The sequence below is a fragment of the Apis mellifera genome, linkage group LG15 (assembly GCF_003254395.2).
Source record: "Apis mellifera strain DH4 linkage group LG15, Amel_HAv3.1, whole genome shotgun sequence".
NCBI classification, from domain to species: domain Eukaryota; kingdom Metazoa; phylum Arthropoda; class Insecta; order Hymenoptera; family Apidae; genus Apis; species Apis mellifera.
Window position 1 is genome coordinate 2,644,699 of NC_037652.1, and position 21,724 is coordinate 2,666,422.

General features: G+C 27.0%; 2 protein-coding genes across 12 annotated transcripts in view; one reads left to right on the forward strand and one right to left on the reverse strand.

Moving 5' to 3' along the window:
• The window catches only part of LOC410040 (serine/arginine-rich splicing factor 1B), a 33,739-nt gene extending 31,960 nt beyond the window's left edge, over window positions 1-1,779 (forward strand). Inside the window, exon 5 of the transcript XR_003306145.1 lies at window positions 328-1,779. The gene's annotated coding sequence lies outside the window, so the exon portion shown is untranslated. The remainder of the gene's footprint in view (window positions 1-327) is intronic.
• LOC409137 (MAP kinase-activating death domain protein) overlaps window positions 1-21,724 on the reverse strand; it is a 32,229-nt gene that overhangs the window by 7,725 nt on the left and 2,780 nt on the right. For 5 of the 11 annotated variants that reach the window (XM_016916626.2, XM_026445430.1, XM_026445436.1 and 2 more), the window contains exons 1-28: window positions 20,292-20,387; window positions 19,269-19,437; window positions 18,614-18,779; window positions 17,986-18,166; window positions 17,196-17,353; window positions 16,510-16,810; window positions 15,671-16,000; window positions 15,146-15,178; window positions 14,692-14,804; window positions 13,412-14,106; window positions 12,667-12,905; window positions 11,891-12,085; window positions 10,664-11,005; window positions 10,320-10,388; window positions 10,048-10,248; window positions 9,545-9,740; window positions 9,234-9,320; window positions 9,018-9,151; window positions 8,767-8,925; window positions 7,903-8,094; window positions 7,731-7,818; window positions 6,992-7,131; window positions 5,698-5,838; window positions 4,481-4,625; window positions 4,007-4,136; window positions 3,703-3,919; window positions 2,984-3,256; window positions 2,548-2,727 (exon numbers count right to left, since the gene is read on the reverse strand). In XM_016916626.2, the coding sequence (XP_016772115.2) occupies window positions 2,548-2,727; window positions 2,984-3,256; window positions 3,703-3,919; window positions 4,007-4,136; window positions 4,481-4,625; window positions 5,698-5,838; window positions 6,992-7,131; window positions 7,731-7,818; window positions 7,903-8,094; window positions 8,767-8,925; window positions 9,018-9,151; window positions 9,234-9,320; window positions 9,545-9,740; window positions 10,048-10,248; window positions 10,320-10,388; window positions 10,664-11,005; window positions 11,891-12,085; window positions 12,667-12,905; window positions 13,412-14,106; window positions 14,692-14,804; window positions 15,146-15,178; window positions 15,671-16,000; window positions 16,510-16,810; window positions 17,196-17,353; window positions 17,986-18,166; window positions 18,614-18,779; window positions 19,269-19,437; window positions 20,292-20,387 (5,370 nt within the window). Of the gene's footprint in view, window positions 1-2,547; window positions 2,728-2,983; window positions 3,257-3,702; window positions 3,920-4,006; window positions 4,137-4,480; window positions 4,626-5,697; window positions 5,839-6,991; window positions 7,132-7,730; window positions 7,819-7,902; window positions 8,095-8,766; window positions 8,926-9,017; window positions 9,152-9,233; window positions 9,321-9,544; window positions 9,741-10,047; window positions 10,249-10,319; window positions 10,389-10,663; window positions 11,006-11,890; window positions 12,086-12,666; window positions 12,906-13,411; window positions 14,107-14,691; window positions 14,805-15,145; window positions 15,179-15,670; window positions 16,001-16,509; window positions 16,811-17,195; window positions 17,354-17,985; window positions 18,167-18,613; window positions 18,780-19,268; window positions 19,438-20,291; window positions 20,515-21,724 lie in introns of those variants that run through there. The other 6 variants (XM_026445428.1, XM_026445429.1, XM_026445431.1 and 3 more) reach the window with 5 other exon arrangements.

Below are 21,724 nucleotides of genomic sequence, written 5' to 3' on the forward strand. Positions count from 1 at the left end.
TTATCATTTTTTTTCCATTCCATTTTTCTTATTTATTATTAATACTTTTCCATTGATTTTAATTTTTTCGAATGTGAATAGACTTTCCTCGCGTATGACCACGACAAATAATGATAGAAAAAAGAAACAAATTGTCAGACTTAAGAGAGAAAAATATAATGGCATCCAACATTCAATACAAATTATAATAGATATTATATATGTATATACACATATATGAATAGTATATGTATATATAATGAAGAAAGTTTCTGTATATATTCCCTAACCCTTATCACTTATATGAATGTGTATGTATGATTAATGTATAATATGATTATAATACAGATAAAAGAGACTGCAGCTGCACATCGAGCTCCATGCAAGAAAACATTGATTAACGCTTGAACGAAAATATTACCCAACAAAATGACCGATAATTTATATATACGTGTATAAATTGTATATATGTATATGAAAATACATATATATATATATTTATATATATATATATATGTATATATCAAAGTAGTCCTGTTAGTATAGTAAAATACAATTACATAATAATAATAAATGTTAAATATTCAATTATATGTAAAAATAAACGAATAGTATCAATAGAGATCAATAGAATATATTATAATAATCAGCTTGTCAGGGGCTGTTCATCCTGTGTGATTTATTTTTCTTTTTTCTCTCCTTTTTTTTTACTCCTTTTTTAACAGTGTATATGAGTATGTGATCGTATGAGTATATGATTAATTATTACGTTTTCATTTTTTTAACGCATTGCCGATATTTTTTATAGAAGATTAAATATTCTTTGTATATTAAGATATATCTTGATACAATAAAAGTGATTATTTTGATAATTGTTTAAAAATGTGCAAAATCGAAATTACTCGAGACTAATTGAAAAAATTCAGAAAAGATTGGATTATGTTTACTTTCATTGTTCAGAATTATAAAAGTTTCGTCTTAGAATCATTTTATCCGATCCCATCCGATTTCACCCGAATTTTTCAAATTTTCGACACTTCTATCATTCTCTATAAAAAAGAACATATCATATAAAAATATGAAATATTATTGCATTATTATCAAATTGTAAATAGATATCCTTACACAGTGAAACGTCTTGTTGCAGAATTTGAAAACAGATAATTTTATGAAAAATTTTATCTTTTTCAACATAATAGAAATAATTTTTTTTTTTGCATAAGGATTTATAATCTATCATTTTTTAAAATCTTTTTACTCATATTTATGAACAAAAATATTTCTACTATATTTTTATTACATTAAAAATTTATCTAAAAATCAAAATAGGAATCTTCAGCAATGTGTTAATTATATTTAAATTATTTGAGTAGTACATTTATGTATCAAGGCTTGATCTTCCCTTTGTTCTCTTTCTTCATCAGTCCCATTCCTCCCTTTGTGTGCATGTGTCTCATATGTGTGACATTTGTCTCGTGATTCGAACTATAGCAGCCTGAAAAAAAATTCTAATTTTCCCTCAAACATGGTATATTTTATGTATACGGATATAAAAAAAAATGTAAGATCCCCAAGGAAGGATACGTGAAAATTATTCGATCGAGATTATACATCTTTACAGGATTTTAATTTGATCAGAGCTTCGTGTGATCCTATTGGTCGTCGTACACCTCACAAACTCATACATAAGAGTCGATAAAGATATAATAATACGTACAGATACAAAATTAAGCAGATCGTGGTGGCTAGCGATGGGAGATAATATTGAGTGGTCCTTGCATCAATGCAATAAAAACGGAAGAAAGGAACAAAAAAAATAATACACAGAGAGAAGATTCAATAATATCGAAAGAATATGAACAGTAAAAAAAGGGGTTTCTATGGATGGAGCTACTGACTCGCTCCCCTAATCGTTCACCTCGATTCAATTTTATTATTCTTTCCTCCAAGAAATGAATCCTTTCCATCTTGCGAATATTTCTCTCTCAGATCAATTCTATCTTTCGCTATTTGATCACGAAATAAAAATTTATTTCATAATTGAATCGAGATGATTTAGCAAATGAACCCCCGTAACAAATTCTCAGACTGCATGTATTTCGTTATTTCGCTGAAATAAATACGTGGTTATACGGTGTTCGAACATGTTATAGTCGAGACAATAACATCGCCAAAGAAAAACATGACATTATATATATATATATATTTAAAAAAAAAAAAATAATAGATAATATATATATATATATATATATATATATATATATATATATTAAGTATAGAAAATTCGCTATAGAGAGATATATGTATATGTATATAAAGGAACGTATATATGTATATATAGTATATTCAATATATGATGGAGAGAGTATCGGATGCGCTTCAACAATACATGAACAATTGGACAAATGTAAAGAAAAGAGATAGAGATAGAGATATAGAGATAGATAGATAGAGAGGAAAACAGGTGTTTGCAACAACCGGTTAAAAGATTCGAAGATTCCATTCTTCTTGCAGTTCGTTTCAGAAAACGAATGAAACGCTTGGTATACTTTCGAGTGCGAATCATACCTTGCTATTCGCGAAGAGGAGACCCACGCCCTCCATGCAAACCTGAAGAAGACCACCCTCACCGGTGCGCATATCCTGAACCGGAAATTCACCTCCGAGTTCAGCACCCACATTCGCGCCACGCCCACGAGCTGCTGCCTTCTCCATTGCATCTTTTATGCAATAGTATAGATCCTTGCACTTAAAAAAATATATATATAACATTTATCTGTTACATTTTTCATAAAATTGTTGATATTATATTTATTTGAACATTCATAAATTTATTATAACTTTCTCTATACCAATTATCTTCAACTTAGTAAGTTGAAATTGTATCAATATTAAAATTTATTATTTAATTTTTTTAATCAATTATAATAAGAGATAATAAAAATCATTCTTGAAAAAAATGATTTATAACGTAATATAAAGGAATTGTATAGTATATACATACCTTTTTGGTGTAATACTTATGCAGTTGTGTTTGTCCGCCGTTTCGTCGCCAAAGGCACAACACTTTGTTCTTTGGACTATAAGTCATATTCACCAAACGTTCATACCACCATCTTTCGACGATCACGCCATTCACAGATCTAAGGACAAGCCCGTCGTGGCGAACCTCGAGGAATCGTAAATCACCTTCTGCATCGACGCCAGCATGCACGGTGAACGATTGACGATGCATTTGTCTGGATGTTAGAGGCTTTAGATCTATATCGTTTCCATACTGAAACGTGCAATACCTTTCGTTAAGATTTCTTTGTTAAAATCTTTTGGAAGAATGAAAAAAGCATTTTTCAATTATTTATTTCATTAAAATTCTTCCAATATTTAAAAAAATTCTTTAAAATTTTCAAAGTTCTTCAGTGTTTTAGAAAAATTTTAGAATTTTTCATCTCTTTCAATACCATAGTATTTAGAAAATAGGAAATTTTCTTAAATCCTTCTGATATCCAAAGCAATGTGAAATGTTTTTAGAATATTTCAATATAGCAAAAAAGGTCTTTGAAATATCATCTAAGGAATATAAAATTCTATTCTTCAATATTTTAAAGAATCTTTAATAATTCCATTTTAATTTTATCTTATCCTCCTCTAATAATTTTACTGCATTTCATTATCATTTTAATCATCTATCCTCATTACATCCAACAAAATTAATCTTCTGCTTACGAGATTATGTATTTGGTCGAGAAGTTGATTGAGCTCCTGACTGTAGATCAAACCGATGTGGCTTTTTCCCAATAATCTTCTCACTTTACGTTTCACCTCGTTTTTATCCACGTTCAGCATCACTAAAATAGCAGTCAAATTGTGCAACAGAGTGCACAATAGTCTATCTTCGTCGTGTTCCAATCGTTTCTTTTCACTTTCGCTCAAACTCTTATATCTGAATATAAATTCAAAATGAAATATACCAATATTTTTTTAATGATCATTTTGAAAATTGAAAAATTAATTTCATTACAAAAAATACCTTTCCATCATTTCTCCTGGACCTTGATCCATGCCGATCATGTCTCTTTCTTGAGACACTGCATCCAAAAATGCATCCTCCCAAAATTGCATCTGGTCCCAAAGCGACGATCTTTCTTTCCCCAACAAACCTATATTTTCAATTATAATAATTGTATCACGGTATGAATATTCTTAAGGTTAATTAATAATGAATGTCTGTAAATTTTTGATAAATTTAAAAGTTTAAAAATAGAAAAATTAAAAACTAAAAACATAAAAATAGAAAATTTTCAATTTCTTAATTGTAGTTATATTAATGTAAGTTTTCTTTACTTTAATGATAATATTCCATATTTGTTTTTTTTTTAACTTTTGAATTCCGTGAAAAATGTTAATGATTTTAAATTTTTATAAAATATATAAATATTTAAACTAATAGAAATATGAATTTGCATAAATATTCTTCAATTTTAGTTCAATTATCATTCAATACCTTCGAATAAGTACGTTCTTGCAGCTTCAGGACTAGGAGCAGCCGTAGTAGGTACCAAGCTTCCTCCATGATATCGAAAACCGGTACTTAAGGAAGACTTGCTGGACCAAACGCTTCCGGTTCGTTGCTTCGGTTGTCGTGAAAACTGAAATCATGAGATTATATAAGAACATTCAAATGACTTTTTTACATCGATTATTATTCGATACAAAATTCGTGAAATTAGTTAAAGCTTTTTGTTTCTTTCTAAAATTTTTAACAAAGTAAATAAGTAAGCTCGATTACTATTTTCTACGATTAAATTAAAGGAAAGGATCACATTATAAAAAACTGTGTGAATTATCATTTCTCAGTGCAATGATACAATAGTTGAGTGTTCAAGCGATCAAGTGTTATACATTTTGTATAATCAAAGTATTAATTAAATTCTTAAAAGTTTGATGAATAATAAATTAAGCATATCTTAAAAATTTTTTTTCAAAAAACTATTAAAAATATAATTCTATAATTTGTATTGAGATATTATTACAGTGTAAGAAAATGTTTTCTTTGTGTAAATAAATTGTATATAAATGAAATAAATATTTGAAAACAATATATATTATTTATATACTGGAAAAATTCAAAAAATAAATCTGATTTAAAGATTAATTTAATTGATACAATTATCTCCTTTAATAGCTTTCATCCAGAAAAATTTTCAAAAATTGCCCAATTTTTAATTCATCAAATGTAATTTTCTTAACTATCCAAAGCTCGTGTGTTTCATCGTGTATCAATAGCAATTGTAAAAGCTTCCTCCCATTAGTGCAAAAACTAAATCTATTGTAGCAACATGCCGTTCTCGATCATCCTCTCCAGCTAAATTCAATTCTTCTTTTTTCCAATAATGGATCCATTGTTGGACAATTTTGACAAGATGCAAGTATTGCACAAGCACAAGTTCTCTCCTCAGCATCAGTTCCCAACTAAATACACTATAATATTCTATAAGCTAGACTATATAATGTAGACTATAAAAAAATTTTCCAGCTAGAGATCTTTATTTTGCAACTTCGTGAATTTCGTTCGTCTAAATGAATACCTGATTTCGATTTCTACCAACTAGATGTATACATATTTTTTTTTAAATTCTATACATGTTATAAAAATAAGGGAATGTTGTAAGAAAGAAAAAAAAAAAATGAAAAAGATTGATTCAATAGTGATCAATTTACATTGCCTTGTTCGACCTCGCTATCAGAGACAGTGCTTCGGAAAGAAGCCTGGTGCGCTTGACGAAAAGCAGGATTAGTGATTATGCTACCTCCATCTGTGGATAAAGCTTCGCTGCTTCCTGTTCCACCTCCCCGCCCACTCTAAAAACACATGACGCCTCTATATAGCACAATTGTAGACCAATTACGAGACAATGTATCGCTAATTGTTTAGAATTTATTCCACGGAAGCCCTGTATAACGATTCGTTGGAAGAAAAGTGTGTTTAAAATAAAAAAAAAATTATAAATATACTTCATTATTTCTTTTCTTATCATATGATGAAAAATAGATAATCTTAATAAGAAAAAACTTAAAATTGTATGCAATTGCTAATAATCCAGAAATTAGATTTTAAATGAGAATAAAAAAAAATTGTTTTTAATGAAATATTCCATGGAGATGAATTTATATTTGAAAGTAAAATATATTTAAAATGAAAATGACAAAATTAATATGTTTCGTTATTATATTTCCTTTTTTTTTGTTATGTGAATTTTATTTTAAATAAAATATTCCATAATGAAATAAGATATATTAAAAATAAAAAATTAATATATTTTATTTTCATTTGCTTATTTTATTTATATGAAATGATATGTTATATCATTATAAAGTATTGTATTATTTGTCTCGATTTATTTTTAAATAGAAATTTCGAATTTAGTAACTAAAATCGTATGAATCGGTATTATCCATCCCTTCTCTTGGGCAATACTTATTGTTTTTTGCTCATTTTTTTCGTGATAATTATTTATAACAATTTTCATGCATGTACTTGTGTATTATTATACAACACCTGTTTGTCCTGTGTATCATCAAAGAATTAACTTTGTTGCTGTTTAATCATACAGAATGTTTCATATTCATGCCTCTTACTACTTTTGTTTTCTTCATTGAATTGATCATTAGAAATGATAATTTTTAAAAATTTTTACTTATTTATAGTAGCAATATAACATTGATCTGAAATCTAAAAGAAAATCATAAAATATAAATATTGTTTTATCTCAAATATTGGTCATAATAAACCAATAGTTAATACAATGTTAAATATTTAAAAAAAGAAAATTTTAAACATATATGTATAAAAACTCGTGAGGCAAACATTCTATATGAATGAATATGATGAACTTTACAATTGTGAAATTGTACGCGTGAAATGTAGACAGAAAGTGAAACCATAAAGAGAAAGACACCTTTGCTACCTTCGTGTGCCACGAGGTAACGTTCTGATGGAACTCGTTGCTTTTACCTCAGAGTCGAAGGATGTTAGCCTGCTGAGGAACTTTCCTTTTTTAGTGAACATGTCGAGGAACATGTCTGTCGTCGACTGGCTACCTTCATGCGCTGTTGAATGGCCATGTGGCATTTCCAAATGAACTTGAGGTGCATCTATAATCAAATAATATGATAGACGTTTCAGAATAAAATTAATTTTAAATATTACAATATTATAATAGTACAATAATAATTAATAATTTGTATAATAATGAATTATTAATAATAATAATATAAATTAAATCAAAAATCTATTTTGGAACATTAAATAAAACTTTTTAACTATTCAAATAGTAATTTTTTATCTTTATTTCTTTTTAACTTTTTTATTTTAAAATTTGAAATATTTATCTCCTCGAATCTTTAATTTAATATAAAAATAATCTTTGAAATGAAAATTTTCTTCAATAAAGAGAAAATTAAAGATAAAAATTCGATTTGAAAAAATTTAAAACAATAGGTTTTTTTTCATTTTTTAAATAATCCAAATTGTCTACGAAAGATTAAATGTAATGGAATTTTTTATTTTTATGATCCATTTTAAATTGATAATATTAAATGAAAAGCTACAATCTCGAACATGTAACAAAATTTATTTAATTAAATTCAATTAAATTGCTTTCAAAATTTTTTATTATTTTTGGAATTCTTGAAATAATAAACATTTTTTAAATATAATTTTATGAACTTTGGAATTTATTTGAATTTTTTACCCGATCTTTGAGATGCGTCTGAAAATTCAGGGTGAGTAGGAGACTGCGGAGACCTCAAGTTTTCCTTGCTGCCAAATGGACTAGATGTCTGAAAGTTACAAAGAATTATAAATAATTAAATATGGAATATTGATAGTATTCAACAAAATGGATTGTTTTTGACAAATAATACCTGAGACATTAAAGAACTATCGAAACCTCCCTCTGAAAGATCCTTGCTCCAATAGTGAGTATGTGCGATCTCCATTAACTGATAAACCGATGCCATTCCTCCCAGGCCGAAATTATTGTAAGTGTGTCCAAGACCATGAGCCACTGCTTGAAGGCACTTTAGCATCCCCTTGTAAACTGGCTTCGAGATACACTATTCATAAAAATGAGAAAAATTTATTAATATCTAATATATGAATTGTACAAATTAGGAATATATTTTTTTTTTTATTTTTTTATTATTTTAAAAATATAAACTTCTACAAATTTTGCAAATACAAATTCTCGAAATCTAAATAAAAACTTTATGCCCCAAATAAAGTAGATATTTAAATAGAAGACATGAGAAGATATATTTAAAAATTATTTTTCAAAAGAGATCAAGCGAATAATCAAAAATAGAAATATAATATAAAAAGAAATACAAAAAAAAATATATATATATAAAATAAAATAAAATCTTATAGTAAAGATATAAATTTCAAAGCTCTGAAAATTCTTAATTATAATTCTTTAGAAACAAGATACAATTATGATAATTAAGAATCTTTGCAAAAAATTTTAATAAATAATGATACTTAAATATGTAATGATATTTAATAATGAAATAATTAGTGAAAAAGTATTTTTCAATCAATAATATGCAAACTCATTCAAAAGTGATATAATTTGATATTTGTTAAATTATATAAAATGAATTTCCGTTTTTAACTTTCTCAAGCTTAATTTTCTATGATCTTAATATCATTCGTTCTCAAAAGCATAATATCATAAATTCTAAAAGTTTAATAAACTTTAAAATTTATTAAATTCGTCTTATATTTACCACATCATCGATATGATCATCAGGACTAATTTTTTTATTAAGTCCTTTATTCAACTTCGTCACTACCAAGTCTCGATAGCTTTCATCCTCCATTAGTTTTTTTAGCCTGTTCAATTTCAGCCAGCCAACGCCTTCACCGGCTAAAACTTGATTCACCACCTTAAACAGATTCATAAAAATCATAATTTAATAAACACTTTCAACAATATATTTTCGTAATCATTAAGATTCTTAATCTAAAAGAATCTTACATCAGTCAAGAAAGCTTGATTGTCGCTATTTGTACTAGACCTCTCTGCATTCTGCATTCTCTGAATATCTTCCTGATTAGCTTTAGTCGTCGAGTGTTTTATCAACGATGATCGTTCCGCCAGTCCTGTTTTACCTGAAAACGATTAAATTCATATATAAACACTTATGCTATATGAAAAAGATAATTGTTTGAAAACAACATAATTGAATAATACTTTTAGGAAAAGGTCCGAGTATCGGTGTCTTCTTATCCGCCTTTTGCGACTGTGGGAGACCGGTATTTCTAGAGCTATTTTTACTGCCTGCGAATATAAAAAAAAATTTTTTAAACATATCCTTTATATCTTTTATTTTTTATAAATAATAGAAAATTGCTATTTTTAAGTTTTCCTTTTTTTGTAATTTTTTTCTTGTAATTTTGAATTATATATTTTATTATTACAATAAAAAATATAAAAAAACTCTTTAAATATAATTTTTCGTTTTAATTTATTCAAAAATAGAGAAAGAAAAATATGTTGTTTACCAAACAGATCGCTAAACATGTTGCTCGTTTGCGCAGCAATGCCATTTAAATCACTACTAATATTGCTGAAAAAATCACGTCCGATTTCCCGCCGCCCTGCGCGATTATCCGAAGCGACCAATTGCGTGCTACTCGAATCCCTTCGTTGTAATATTCCAGGAGGCGATGGGGGTGAATGCTGTGTATCGCTAAGGCCCTGAATAATTTTTTTTTTTTTAATCTTCCTTGAAATTTTCTTATTAAGAAATTGAAACTTCGAAGCTCAAAAAGTTTGAATTTCTGAACTTTTTCTTATTTTTATGATCCGAAACTCTTGGAAATTAAAAATAGAACATTCAAAACCTTGAAAATTAAGAAATTTTTAAGAAAGTTCTTAAACTTTGAAACTTTTTGCGATTCGAAACTTTTGAAAAGGAAATACGAATTTCAAAATTCGATTTTTGAGATTCAATCTTTTTTATTTTAATTTTAATTCATCTCTTCACTTGTAAAATTATACGTACCTTGAGTAAACCTTTCTTCGCAGCAACTTCTTTGGCACTTTTCGTCAAATCTCCAAAAGTGCTCTTGCTCACATACGTTAAATCGTCGAGTGTATTTTTGCTGACTCCAGCTGCTGTTTTGCTCGCCTCCAAAGCGGTTTTTGAAGCTTCTTGCACGGATTTCGTTGCCTCTCCTACAGCTTTCTTTGTTTGTTGCGTCAACTGTTGTGACATATCAAAAAAATAACAAATAATAAATTAAATTATTAACTATAAATACTTAAAATACTTACTTGTTCCAATGGCGCAAAGAGACTATCTTCCCCAGCTTCTGTGATCTTCTCTTTTGCCTGATGTTTTAACTATTAAACAAACGAATTGTCTCTCTATATTTATAAAAAAAGTTCAAATTAAAAGAACAATATTACACAAAAGTAAAGGAAATTATAGTTATATAATATCATTAATATTCATTATTAAAAGTTTAAAAATCCAAAAATTTCAATATAAACATTTTCACAATTCGTAAAATCATTGTAATTATATAAATGTATAAAAGAATTTTTTCACATTTGATATTGCATTTATATGTTTTATAATTTTCAAATAATCACAATATCCAAAATTGTAAAAATACCTTGTCCATCTGAGCAAGAATTCCATCCTGACTGCTCTGCCTAGTAGTTTCTCTGACCAAATCCTTCGCCTGATTGGCTATTTGTTCGAACAAGGATCCTTGAGAACCCTGTCGTAGGACACCGTTTCCAGTCACGTTGGAACCCTGTCTTTGCACGCCCTCGTTGGCTTGCTTCTGCCCACTGGTGCCCAATGAAAATTGTCGAGAAACCGTGGACGATTCGCTCTCGTTGCTGCTGTTGCTCGTCTGTCGAGAAAATGGCCCTGTACCAAAACTCGACGCCCTCGCCAAAACGTTGCCAACGCTTGGATGACGCTGGAGGCTTGCTGCGCTTGGTTGTATCTTTGGAAACACATTTAAGTGAAGTATACTTTTTAAAAAATTTTTTAAATTCAAAATAGAAAATTTTGGAGGACGAAGAAGATCCTTTGAGTAAAAAGATAGAAGAAAGTTTAGATATCAATATTAATATTAGGACATGTATGATTCCGACTTGATTACTGAACGTAAATTAAAAATTATGATACTTGAAATAAAATTTTGATGATAATTCGCGTGAATCATACATTTTGTACCGAAAGAAGAATTATTAAACTGAATGAATGATACTTGGCTTGATAAATGAAGAAAGATGACATGCATTTATTATTATTTATTTGATGTTTATAAGAAATTGAAACTGATAAAAAAGAAATTATCAGTCGAAGATCAGAATGCAATAGATATTATTCAATCCAAAATAATCTTTAAAGAAACTTAAATTTGTATAAAAATTTCTAAAAAAAAAAGAAAAAGTTGAATAAATTTTCACTGTAGAAACATAAAAAAATAAAAAACTTTGTAAGAAATTACAAAAAGAAAATATTATATTTAATATTTAAAGGATTCCAAAAGAAAACGTTAAAAATATCCAAAAAATCTATACTATAAAATTCTATTTATTTTCAATAAAATATCAAACGCAATAATTCATAAATCATCAATAAAAATTAACAAACATCTTTAATACATATTAAAAAATAAAAAATATATCAAAATTCAATAACGAAATCAAACAAAAAAAAAGATAAGGGGAGAAAATTTTCATGCTGGGATACATCGAATGGAAAAATTGTCTGTTTTTCTGATCGCACATCGCATGCAGAATCCAAACGACACAAAAAGATAAGAAATTAATCGACAGATTTTAATACACCAGCAGAGACCATCAATGAAGGATGAACTCACTGGAACGACAAATCTACTGAGACGAGAAGTCCTGTAAGATGTGGCGGGACGTTCGGTGTCGTTGATGCTCGACGTTGCTAAAGAACGTCTCTTCCCTACTCCGAACTGTCCCACCGAACTTTGTGCGCTCAGGATTGTGCGTGGTGTTATGGTGGATGCTGAATCTGATTCAAAGCTACCACCCTCCTCTTTATCCTATGATCAAGCACTTGGTTAAGATGTTGAAATGTCTCGTTGAAATTTTTGATTTCGTTACTTTTTGAAGATTGATGGATAAGTAGGAAAAATGAGAATTTCAGGAAATTATTTCCTAAAGCAACTGATAAATTTTCATAAATAAATTTGATGATCTTATTCAATTTTAATATATAAAATATTTCGAAGTGTAGGAATAAAGATGTGATAATGAAATATTATTTATTGCGAATGAAATGATGAAAAATTGGTGCAAGTTTAATATATCGATTTATCCAGACAGATAGTAAAATGATTTGGAAAAAAAATTATTATGTATTAAAATTATTAATTTTTATAATTCTTTTAGGAAATTATTTCCTAAATTAATCGTTAAATTTTTGTAAATAAATTCTTTTAACATTTTTGATATTTTAAGTTAATTTGTTCAGAAATAAATAAATAATAAATAAAAATGAAATGAATTCTAATTATGTTTCAAGTAATTTTTTAAAAATCAAAGAATTTCTTGTAATACAAATTTTGAAAATGAAAATTTAAAAAAAAAAAAAAACTTAAAAGTATTCTTAAAAAGTACTCACATTGGTCGACTGTGAGCCTTCTTGAGCTTTGGGATTTAATTCGAATTCAGAATCCCTGTTAAAGCTGGGGCTGCTCAAGTCACTGTGACTAGAGGAAGTGCTTGGTGGACTTTCTGGTCTTACTGTCGATTCTTCCTCGACTCCAGGGTATTGCAGTGAACTGGGTGGATTGTAAACATTCGTTGGATCTACAGACAAGGCCATTTGCTGAGGCTGTGCTACTTGTGAACAATTGTAACCTGTAAAATTAATTATTTAAAATTTAATCAATAGGAATTTCTTATTATTATTAATTAAAATACAGTGTTTCTCAAAAATCATTACATCCATATTTGAATATTTGTATAAAAATTTATAGAAATTTTTGAAATAAGTTAAAACAAAATAAAATATTACAAATATTAGAAAATTAAAATATTACCATAAGCAAATACTAGTAATCGAAAATATTATTTTATTTAATATAATCTAAAATATAGACAAATATTATTTACAGTATTATTAAATTATATATATAATAAATAAAATATTTATTTATTTTTTAATTAAAATGGAACAAATATCAAAGATGATCATATTTTATTTTTCATTTTAATAATAAATACTTATTTCAAAACAATATTTATATAAATTGAATTATTAAAATATATACTTGAAATTATTTATGTAAATCTTATTTCAAATAAAAAGTTTACTCCTAAAATTCTATATTTATTTCAAAAATCTACGAAAGAAACACACTTACTCGGAGACAAGTCCGATGACACCATTTCAGAAACAAAATCGCTCAACGAGGAATAAGAGGAGCTCGTGCTTTCAGCACCTTCCGAATCAGATCCACTCTCATCTGTTGGTTGATTCTCGTGTTCCTTCATTGCCTTCAGAGCATTGGCTAACGAGCTACCATTGTCCCAAACGGGAAAATAAATAGGCTCGAGACTCGAGGCATACCATTTCGGCTTATCGCCTATCTGAGTCGGATCGAACACCCCTGTTTGCACCCTCAAGAACGCCACATTGCTCGGCGTAAGGGACCATTCGGCCAAAAACTCAACCGCTTGAGTTCTGGCAAATTTGTTCAAGAAATGACTGGTCCGTGGTCTCGATCGAAGGAAAGAGTTGATCTGGAACGCGACCACGGGTCTGGGATACAGCCTCAGAGTCCTCGTGTGCTCGGTGAAATTCGCCAAGAGATTCTGCGAGTTGAAGAAACGAACCATGGCAACCCTTGTGGCAACATCTACCGAGTCCAAATCGTTTCCATAGATGAAAGGATTGAAAGATTGCACGGTTTGGGAGGAGAACGGTTTCTGGGGTGACGAAGAGCCACCTGACTGAGACATGGAGGTGCGACGGTAACCGGAAGTCGCACCGGCACCTGGAGAACTTGCTGGACTGGGATAGTGGTCGATGCTTGGCCTATGCTTCATTGAGGACACGCTGTGTGGAACAGAAATTTATTTCAAATAATTTAAAATAAATTAAAATGATTTCAATAATTTGAAAATAATTACTTCCAATAAGCTAAATTACTATTTGATAAATAACATATTCTATTTGATGTTAAATTAGCTAAGAAATTTAGTAGAATTGGTTTTTTGAAAAAATAATCTTTATTTTTGTAATTTGTTAATAATATTAATATAAAAATAATAATATAAAAATTTGATGTTGCATATTGAGAGACCAATTATTTCAATCAAATATTAATGAATAATAAATAATTACAGCAAATATTAATAACAAATGAATCATTTAAATATATTTTTTTATTTATTTATTTATTGTTGTTTTCATTTACTTATGTTCATTTACTATTGTTTTTTTCAAATAACTTTAAAAAATAATTTTAAGATAACGTAATTTAAAAGATCTGTAATATAATATAATCATTTTAAATTTTAAATCAATTTTAGTTAAAAATTTTTGTTAATTTAAATTTCTATACCAAACAATATAATTTTAAGTTATATTATCATTGTATAAAATTTTTGTATAAAAAAATTCTACAAATAAAATCACTACCTCAAAGTAGACAAATGAGAAGTTAGACTCTCTCTTCTGCTAGGAGCTTGCAGAGAAGTCCTGGGAGAAGTATCTTGCGATAGTGTTTGCGGAATTGACATACTAGCCATTGCCTGAAAATAAAATATTATCCATAAGAAAAGCATAAAGTATAATTTTTAGATATCTCTTCTCTAAGAACTTTGTCTATTACGATATATATTGCTCAAGCAACTACATCTATTTTTTAAATCTATATACTATGCTTCCTATTTTGTATAATAAGCTTCAGGTCTCTCCCTTGGAGTTGAGACAAAACGTGCCATACTATATCCTTTAATCAGAATTAAAAATAAAAAGAAAAAAAAAAGAATCTCGTCCTATCAGGAAAATTTAATCCATGCTATTGTAACTACGACACAAGGGATAGATATATTTATGCTACATGCAAAGAGTGGATAAATGAAATATTTACACCAGAGCCGGTTTGGTCCATCAGTTGCATTGCCTGCGGAACCGATTAAATGAGGAACGATTAAAATAACATTGACGTCATTATTAATCGAGTATCTATTATAGAAGTATATATTTCTTTGTTTTTTACAATGACATAAAGTTATATTATTATTTGTATATTTGTTAATTATTTCTACCAAAGTTGAAAATTTAGGAATCAATAAGATTGTAATTTGCAAAATTTAAATTTAATGAAGTATTATTATATTTATCTTTATCTTTCTTGAATACTATAATACTATAATAATAATATATATTTAATGTCCAACTATTTTATAATTTTAAATTTATAAAATCTTGAATTATCTTCATCAATTTTTGGAATTAAAATATTTCTCATTTTTTTAAAACAATTCTGATTTCAAAACTTTTATTAGTACAATCTCACAATGTTTTCTTTAAATTTCTTCTTAATTTGTTCCTTGTCAGGCAATAAAAGGGTTAATTTTTATCATGTTAAGTTTTATCATGGCTTTTTATTTACCTGTTTCAAGTGGTTCTTTAATTCGGTGCCTTCTGGTTCGGGCAATGGAGGCAATTGATCACCCAGACCAGTAGGTGGGTTTATTTTATTGCTGTCTAGATCCACTAGCCAAATGTCATCGGGCATTTTAAAGTTCGTTTTGTACAATAAAAAAGTAGCGGGTATTCCGATAACAAATGGTGTAGGTGCAAGCAACAACTGTTCCGCGCAGCTCATGCACGTGGGTAACAATGGTATTGCAGGGAACATATATTCCAAAGGATAAATCATCGTAACGAACGCCATTACGGACATCGACAAGGCATTGTAGTCGCGGGATTGTAACACGATCTGAAAACAAATATAATTTATTCATCGTAATTTATTAATCATATTTCTTTCAACTTTCTTGTTCTCTTAATTTTAATAGAACAAAAAATAATAAAAAAAATAATGATAGAAAAATTAATGATAGTAATTGTTAATAATATATAAAACATATGCTACCAAAAAATTAAAGATATTTACAAAAAAATATACTCCAATTTTGATAATTTTTTAATATTTTATCAAAATCATCTCTCATAATAATATTAATTTAATGACGATTCTTACACGATTATCAAAATTTGTTTATAAAAATGCAAAATAAGTGAATTAAAAGAAACTAAGCAAATCTAAATTTATAATAATAATAATAAAATTAAACGATATTGGCATAATTTTTGTTCAAAAATGTGAAGAACGAGATAAACTGAAAAAAAATAAAAGAATGAGATTAATGAGATAAAATCGTGAATTAAAAAATTAATTTTCAGAGGGAATTTCATAATTTAAATCGTAAAAAAATAGGGAATTACCTTGTGCTCCAAGAGAATCAACGTGAGGACTTTCAAGCATATGTCAACGCCAAGAAGTTCCAGAGGTAGATGCAGAGGGAAATCAACAAGAGAAAATCTAGTGTGATCTGGGAGTGCAAAACAGAGTGGTGGCTGCATACTTTGCGACACAATCTCGATCTCGACGCGTGTCTTTGTTGGAACTGGAACAGGACTGCTTAACAATCGCAATATCCATGTCTCGATCTCACGGACATCGTGCAACACTATGGATGGTGTTCCCTCCAGTGTTTGACCCGTTAAAACGCTCCACACTGTATCTCTATTAATCATAATAAACATAATTTTTCTTCTTTAATAATGCAATTACAAAATGTTTATAAAAATTCAAATAAAAAAATAATATTAAAATAATTAAAAATTAAAACAGTAAAAAAATTCATTACTTTTACATGTAAAAGGTTTATTTCCTGACTATCACTATTAAAAAATATCACTATTAAATATTTAATTATGAAAGTATGTATCATCCAAGAGTAATCGTATTGAAAGAAAAAAAGAAAAGAAATGAATAATTTATACGAATTGCAAAATGAAGATTTGAATATTCATAAAGGAAAAATTAATCGAGTGAAACTTAATCGGGAAAAAAATAGATTCAAATTTTTGTTAATTAAATATGGATTAATTATTATTTTAGTTTTTACCTGTTAGTTTGTCTAGAAGCACCAACTTTCTGCGGCGAGGAACTCTCATTGCACGCGTCGATAATCTTCTTCAATATGAAAAGGCATTCTCGGAACATCGAAAAAAACGGATGATGAGAGATGATACATAACGACGTGAGCGAGTGATTTCGTATTCTCTGAAAGCATATACATGAATAATTGTAAATTATCTCGTATTCATTTCATATTGATCGATTTATTAAGTTCATTTGCTGAACTTAATATACCTCGAATGAATGGTACAATAAGCTTGAAATAGCTTGTATTTCCGGAGAAATCAAAATTAATTCGTTCTTCTATTCAGATGTTTCGTTTCTATCAATTGGATATTGACAACATAATGATCGTATGTAACTTTATTGCATTATTTGAACATTTGTAGAAATTATAAATTTTCTTGAATAACATAAAAAAAAATATTTTTAATTTTTTAGAAAAATTATTTCTATTGTAATTGTTTCTAGGAACAGCTATATTATAATTATTAAATTAATTAGTATAAAAATTTTTAAAAATTAACATAGATACAACTAAATACTATAATTTTAATTAAATTTCAAAATTATTCAAAATTAATTTAATTAAATACTTATTAAATAAAAATTCTATAATTATTTTCAAAACAATTCTAAAGTTGATTAAATTAATCATATTCATAATTTAATTATAATTTATTAATCAATCAGCAATATTAAAATTAATAAATTAATTAATCAAAGAAATTTAATATTAAAGAAAAAAATATTTATTTTACAATAATGAGATTTACCTGTCGTCTACGTGAAGCACGTGGAGATGGAGAATGACTTCCTCCACTTTCACTGTCTCCACTTGGTGCAGTGATACCTAATCTCGGTGCACTTGGAATATGCGAAGTGTCAGAGTCCCTTCTACTACTCGGACAATCTTTTTCAGAGTCACTAGGACCAATTGCACTGCTCCTATAGTCGCTATAAAGAACAGCTAGAGATACAGTCTTATAATTACACAAAGTGTTTTCTTTAACTGGTTATAAAATATTCATATTCAGATATACAAATTCATTATTCGACATGAATAGTGAAAGAATATAAATTCGATAAATTTCCAAACTTGTTTCGTGTTTTATATATATTTGTTGTTTTATTAATAATTTAAATATTAATAAAATTCTGGCATTAATTTTGAAGGATTTTCTTATTTAAGTATTTATTCTTATTTAAATATTAAATAAATATTTAATTATTTTTGATATTAATATAATCATAAAAAAAAAAAATATTGGTAATTTAAAATACAAATTTAAACCTTTCATTTTTTTCAACTATTTTTAAAGAATAAAATATTTGGAGGATAAAAAGTAACAAAATAGCGTTACATAAAGTAAGATTGTAATAAAATAATGTGTTATATTTCACCTAGAAAAGGCAGAATCTGTGCTCTTTTCCATGCTTTTCCTCCAACTTTCCCTTCGAAATGTCGTATTGTATTTGTCCCTTTTCATTGAGACCCCACTTCCAACTGCAACTCCTGCCCTTTCTATTGGTCGATAAAAATTTACACAGATCCCATAGCGAGTTTTCCCTAAAATAACATAAAATTATATTTTATGCAAAAATATTTTATACATTATAAACATCAATATTTAAAAAACAAAAGAAATATGTATAATTTTAATTTTAATAATTTGTATTCCTATGATAAATAGGAAATGAATTAAAATATTTACACAAATGTTCTATAAATTATTTTATTTTCTCCAGATCACTGATTCTTAATCTAAATCAATAAAACCATGAAGTTCTCATATATACAAATAAATGATTTAAAAAATTATATAATATTAATTATTTTACTTATTTATTATAAATCTCTTCTTTCAAAGTTTAAAGATTGTTGAGTAAAATCAATATTTTAATTTTTTTATAAATTTCAAATTATATTTTGGAGATCTTTAATAACGAAAAATTATAACAAAAAAAAGTTTGTGATAAAAGAATTGTGATAAGAATTATTGTTGTACATTAATGTATAATTATAGAATGTAATTATAGAATAATAAAAAAAAAATACCGGAATCTTTATCCGTGAGTGTAAAGGTAAAGGAAGTAGCCTCTCGTAAAGCTGTGCGTTTCGGGCCCACGCTAGTGCAACCTTCAGGTTGGCAGAAATAAACCATATCCAACGGCAATGGAAAATCTTTGTGATCTTCCACCGGATATCTTCGCAATAATTCTGGAACCTGTAATCATATGTACATTCATAAACTCTAGAATTAATGCTAATAAAATACTATCCATAAATCTCAATTCTGTATTAATTTATGAAAAAAATATTTCTATAATATAAAGCTATATATATAACTTTACAAAATAATAATCTAATCAATTGGATTTCAATTATATTAATTTTTAAAAATAATATTTTCCTGCAAAAGTATAGATATTATTATTATTATTATTATTATTATATATTACTATATTTATATAATATTATGTAATTAGTATAATATTTTATAATCTTAAGTCATTACAATCAATCATTATATCATTCTGATTAATACATGAAATATATAAAAATAATAACAAATAAAGTAAAATTGGTAAGGAATATTAAAAAAGAAAGTCAAGTTTGCGAGTTAACAAAAACAAAATAGATTGTTATAATATATTATATTCAATATTAACAATTTTATCACTTATTCTTAAATGATATTTTCTTACAGCATTTATTTCAAAATATTTAAAGTGTAACAAATGTTTTTCTCAAAAATAAATTACATTTATATCTTTTTTCAAATTCATACAATATAGAAAATTGAAAATAAATTGTTTTGTCTTTAGTCCAACTCTTAAAACTATTTAATTTATATAAATATAAAATAATATAAAATATCATTTAAATATATTGTACAAGCTATTTGAAATTGTTTATTTTATTGAATAAAAAATCTATATAAGTCTTCCAATCTAATATTATAATTTATTAAAAAATATTCTATGAAATTTATTCCAATTTAAATAAAATAAATGTCTAAATGTCCAACTGTAGAATTGGACAAAATTACAAATTAATGGTTTAAAGATAAGTATATACCTGCACAGGCTGACGAGAGACTGAGGGCAGTCTGGCCCCCACAATGGCGAGATAATCCACCAAGCGGGGGCACAGGTGCTTTTTCTGTATATCCATCGCTGTAATTTACAGCTCTGTCACCGTTTTATGCAATGTGCATGAGTTATCTGAGCCATCGGCCTTCTATCAGGATCGCCTCCTGATCGGTTCATGACTGTATCATTCTTCACTTAATCTTTCACATCTGGAAACAAGAGAGTCAATTATTAAATTGAGTTTTCTTCAGAAAATTGAAACCTATTTAATTTACTCTTTGTCCTTCTGCACAGGATAAGACTTGCCTTGACATCGTGTCTCCTTTTACCTTCTAATCGATTCCTCCAATTTGAATTTATTAAAATATTTCATAATTTTTCGTTTTAAGAAATTTTTCTAAATTTGTATTTAGAAAATTTCTATTCATATTTTTAGATTATTTAGAATATTTAGATTATTATTATATTTAAGAAATTTTTACTTGTGAAAAGTTGCATTTAACAAATTCTTATTTCTTGTGTATTTACCAATATTTTTATTTTAAGAAATTTTCTTTGAAAAAGTTCTTTTCTGTATTGAAATAAAAATTTCAGAAATCTCAATAATTTGTATAAAATTATATATTTTGAGAATTCATTTTGAGAATTATGTAATGATATTATATGCACAGATATAGGCTATATTATTTTTTTAATTCAATATAAAATTAAATATACTATTCGATATCGATATAAAAGATAGATACAAAGAATGAATTAGATCATGGAAACTTAATTGACAGTACGGTCTAATAGTACGAGAAATAATATTTGGAGCACGAGGCTCATTGATTTCTTGAGCCTCGTGACCCATATCGAGTTAACAAGAATCACAAAAACGGTCGAGCAACGTGCGCAAGGTTTAAGCTGAACTTAGCTTTTTTGAAACAATATTTAGTTAAAGATTTTCTCAAAACGATTCAAAATAAACGACATTTTTGAATTTAATCCAATGATTTAGCAAAAAATATTATCAAAACTATTTTTTTTTATCATTCTTTCTAAATACTCTTCTTTTGAAACGAAATTTTATATTTTCAAATCAAATCATTCTTGTAAAAATGAAAAAATAAAATGTAATTTATATCTATAATTAAATAAATAAACTATATATGATAAATTTATAACATTTGTAATAAATAAAAAATATTTGATTATATCTTTTTATTTATATGATATATTATATTAATATATATAATATATCATATAAATTTTATATAACAATTAGAGATATATTAAAAATTTGTTAATAAATATTTTCTTCATTTATAATATTTTTTTAATAATCTTCGAGATGCAAATAAAAATATAATGAAAAATAAACTATGATAAACTTATCGATAAGAAAATAATAAACAATCTATCTTCATTTTATTTTCT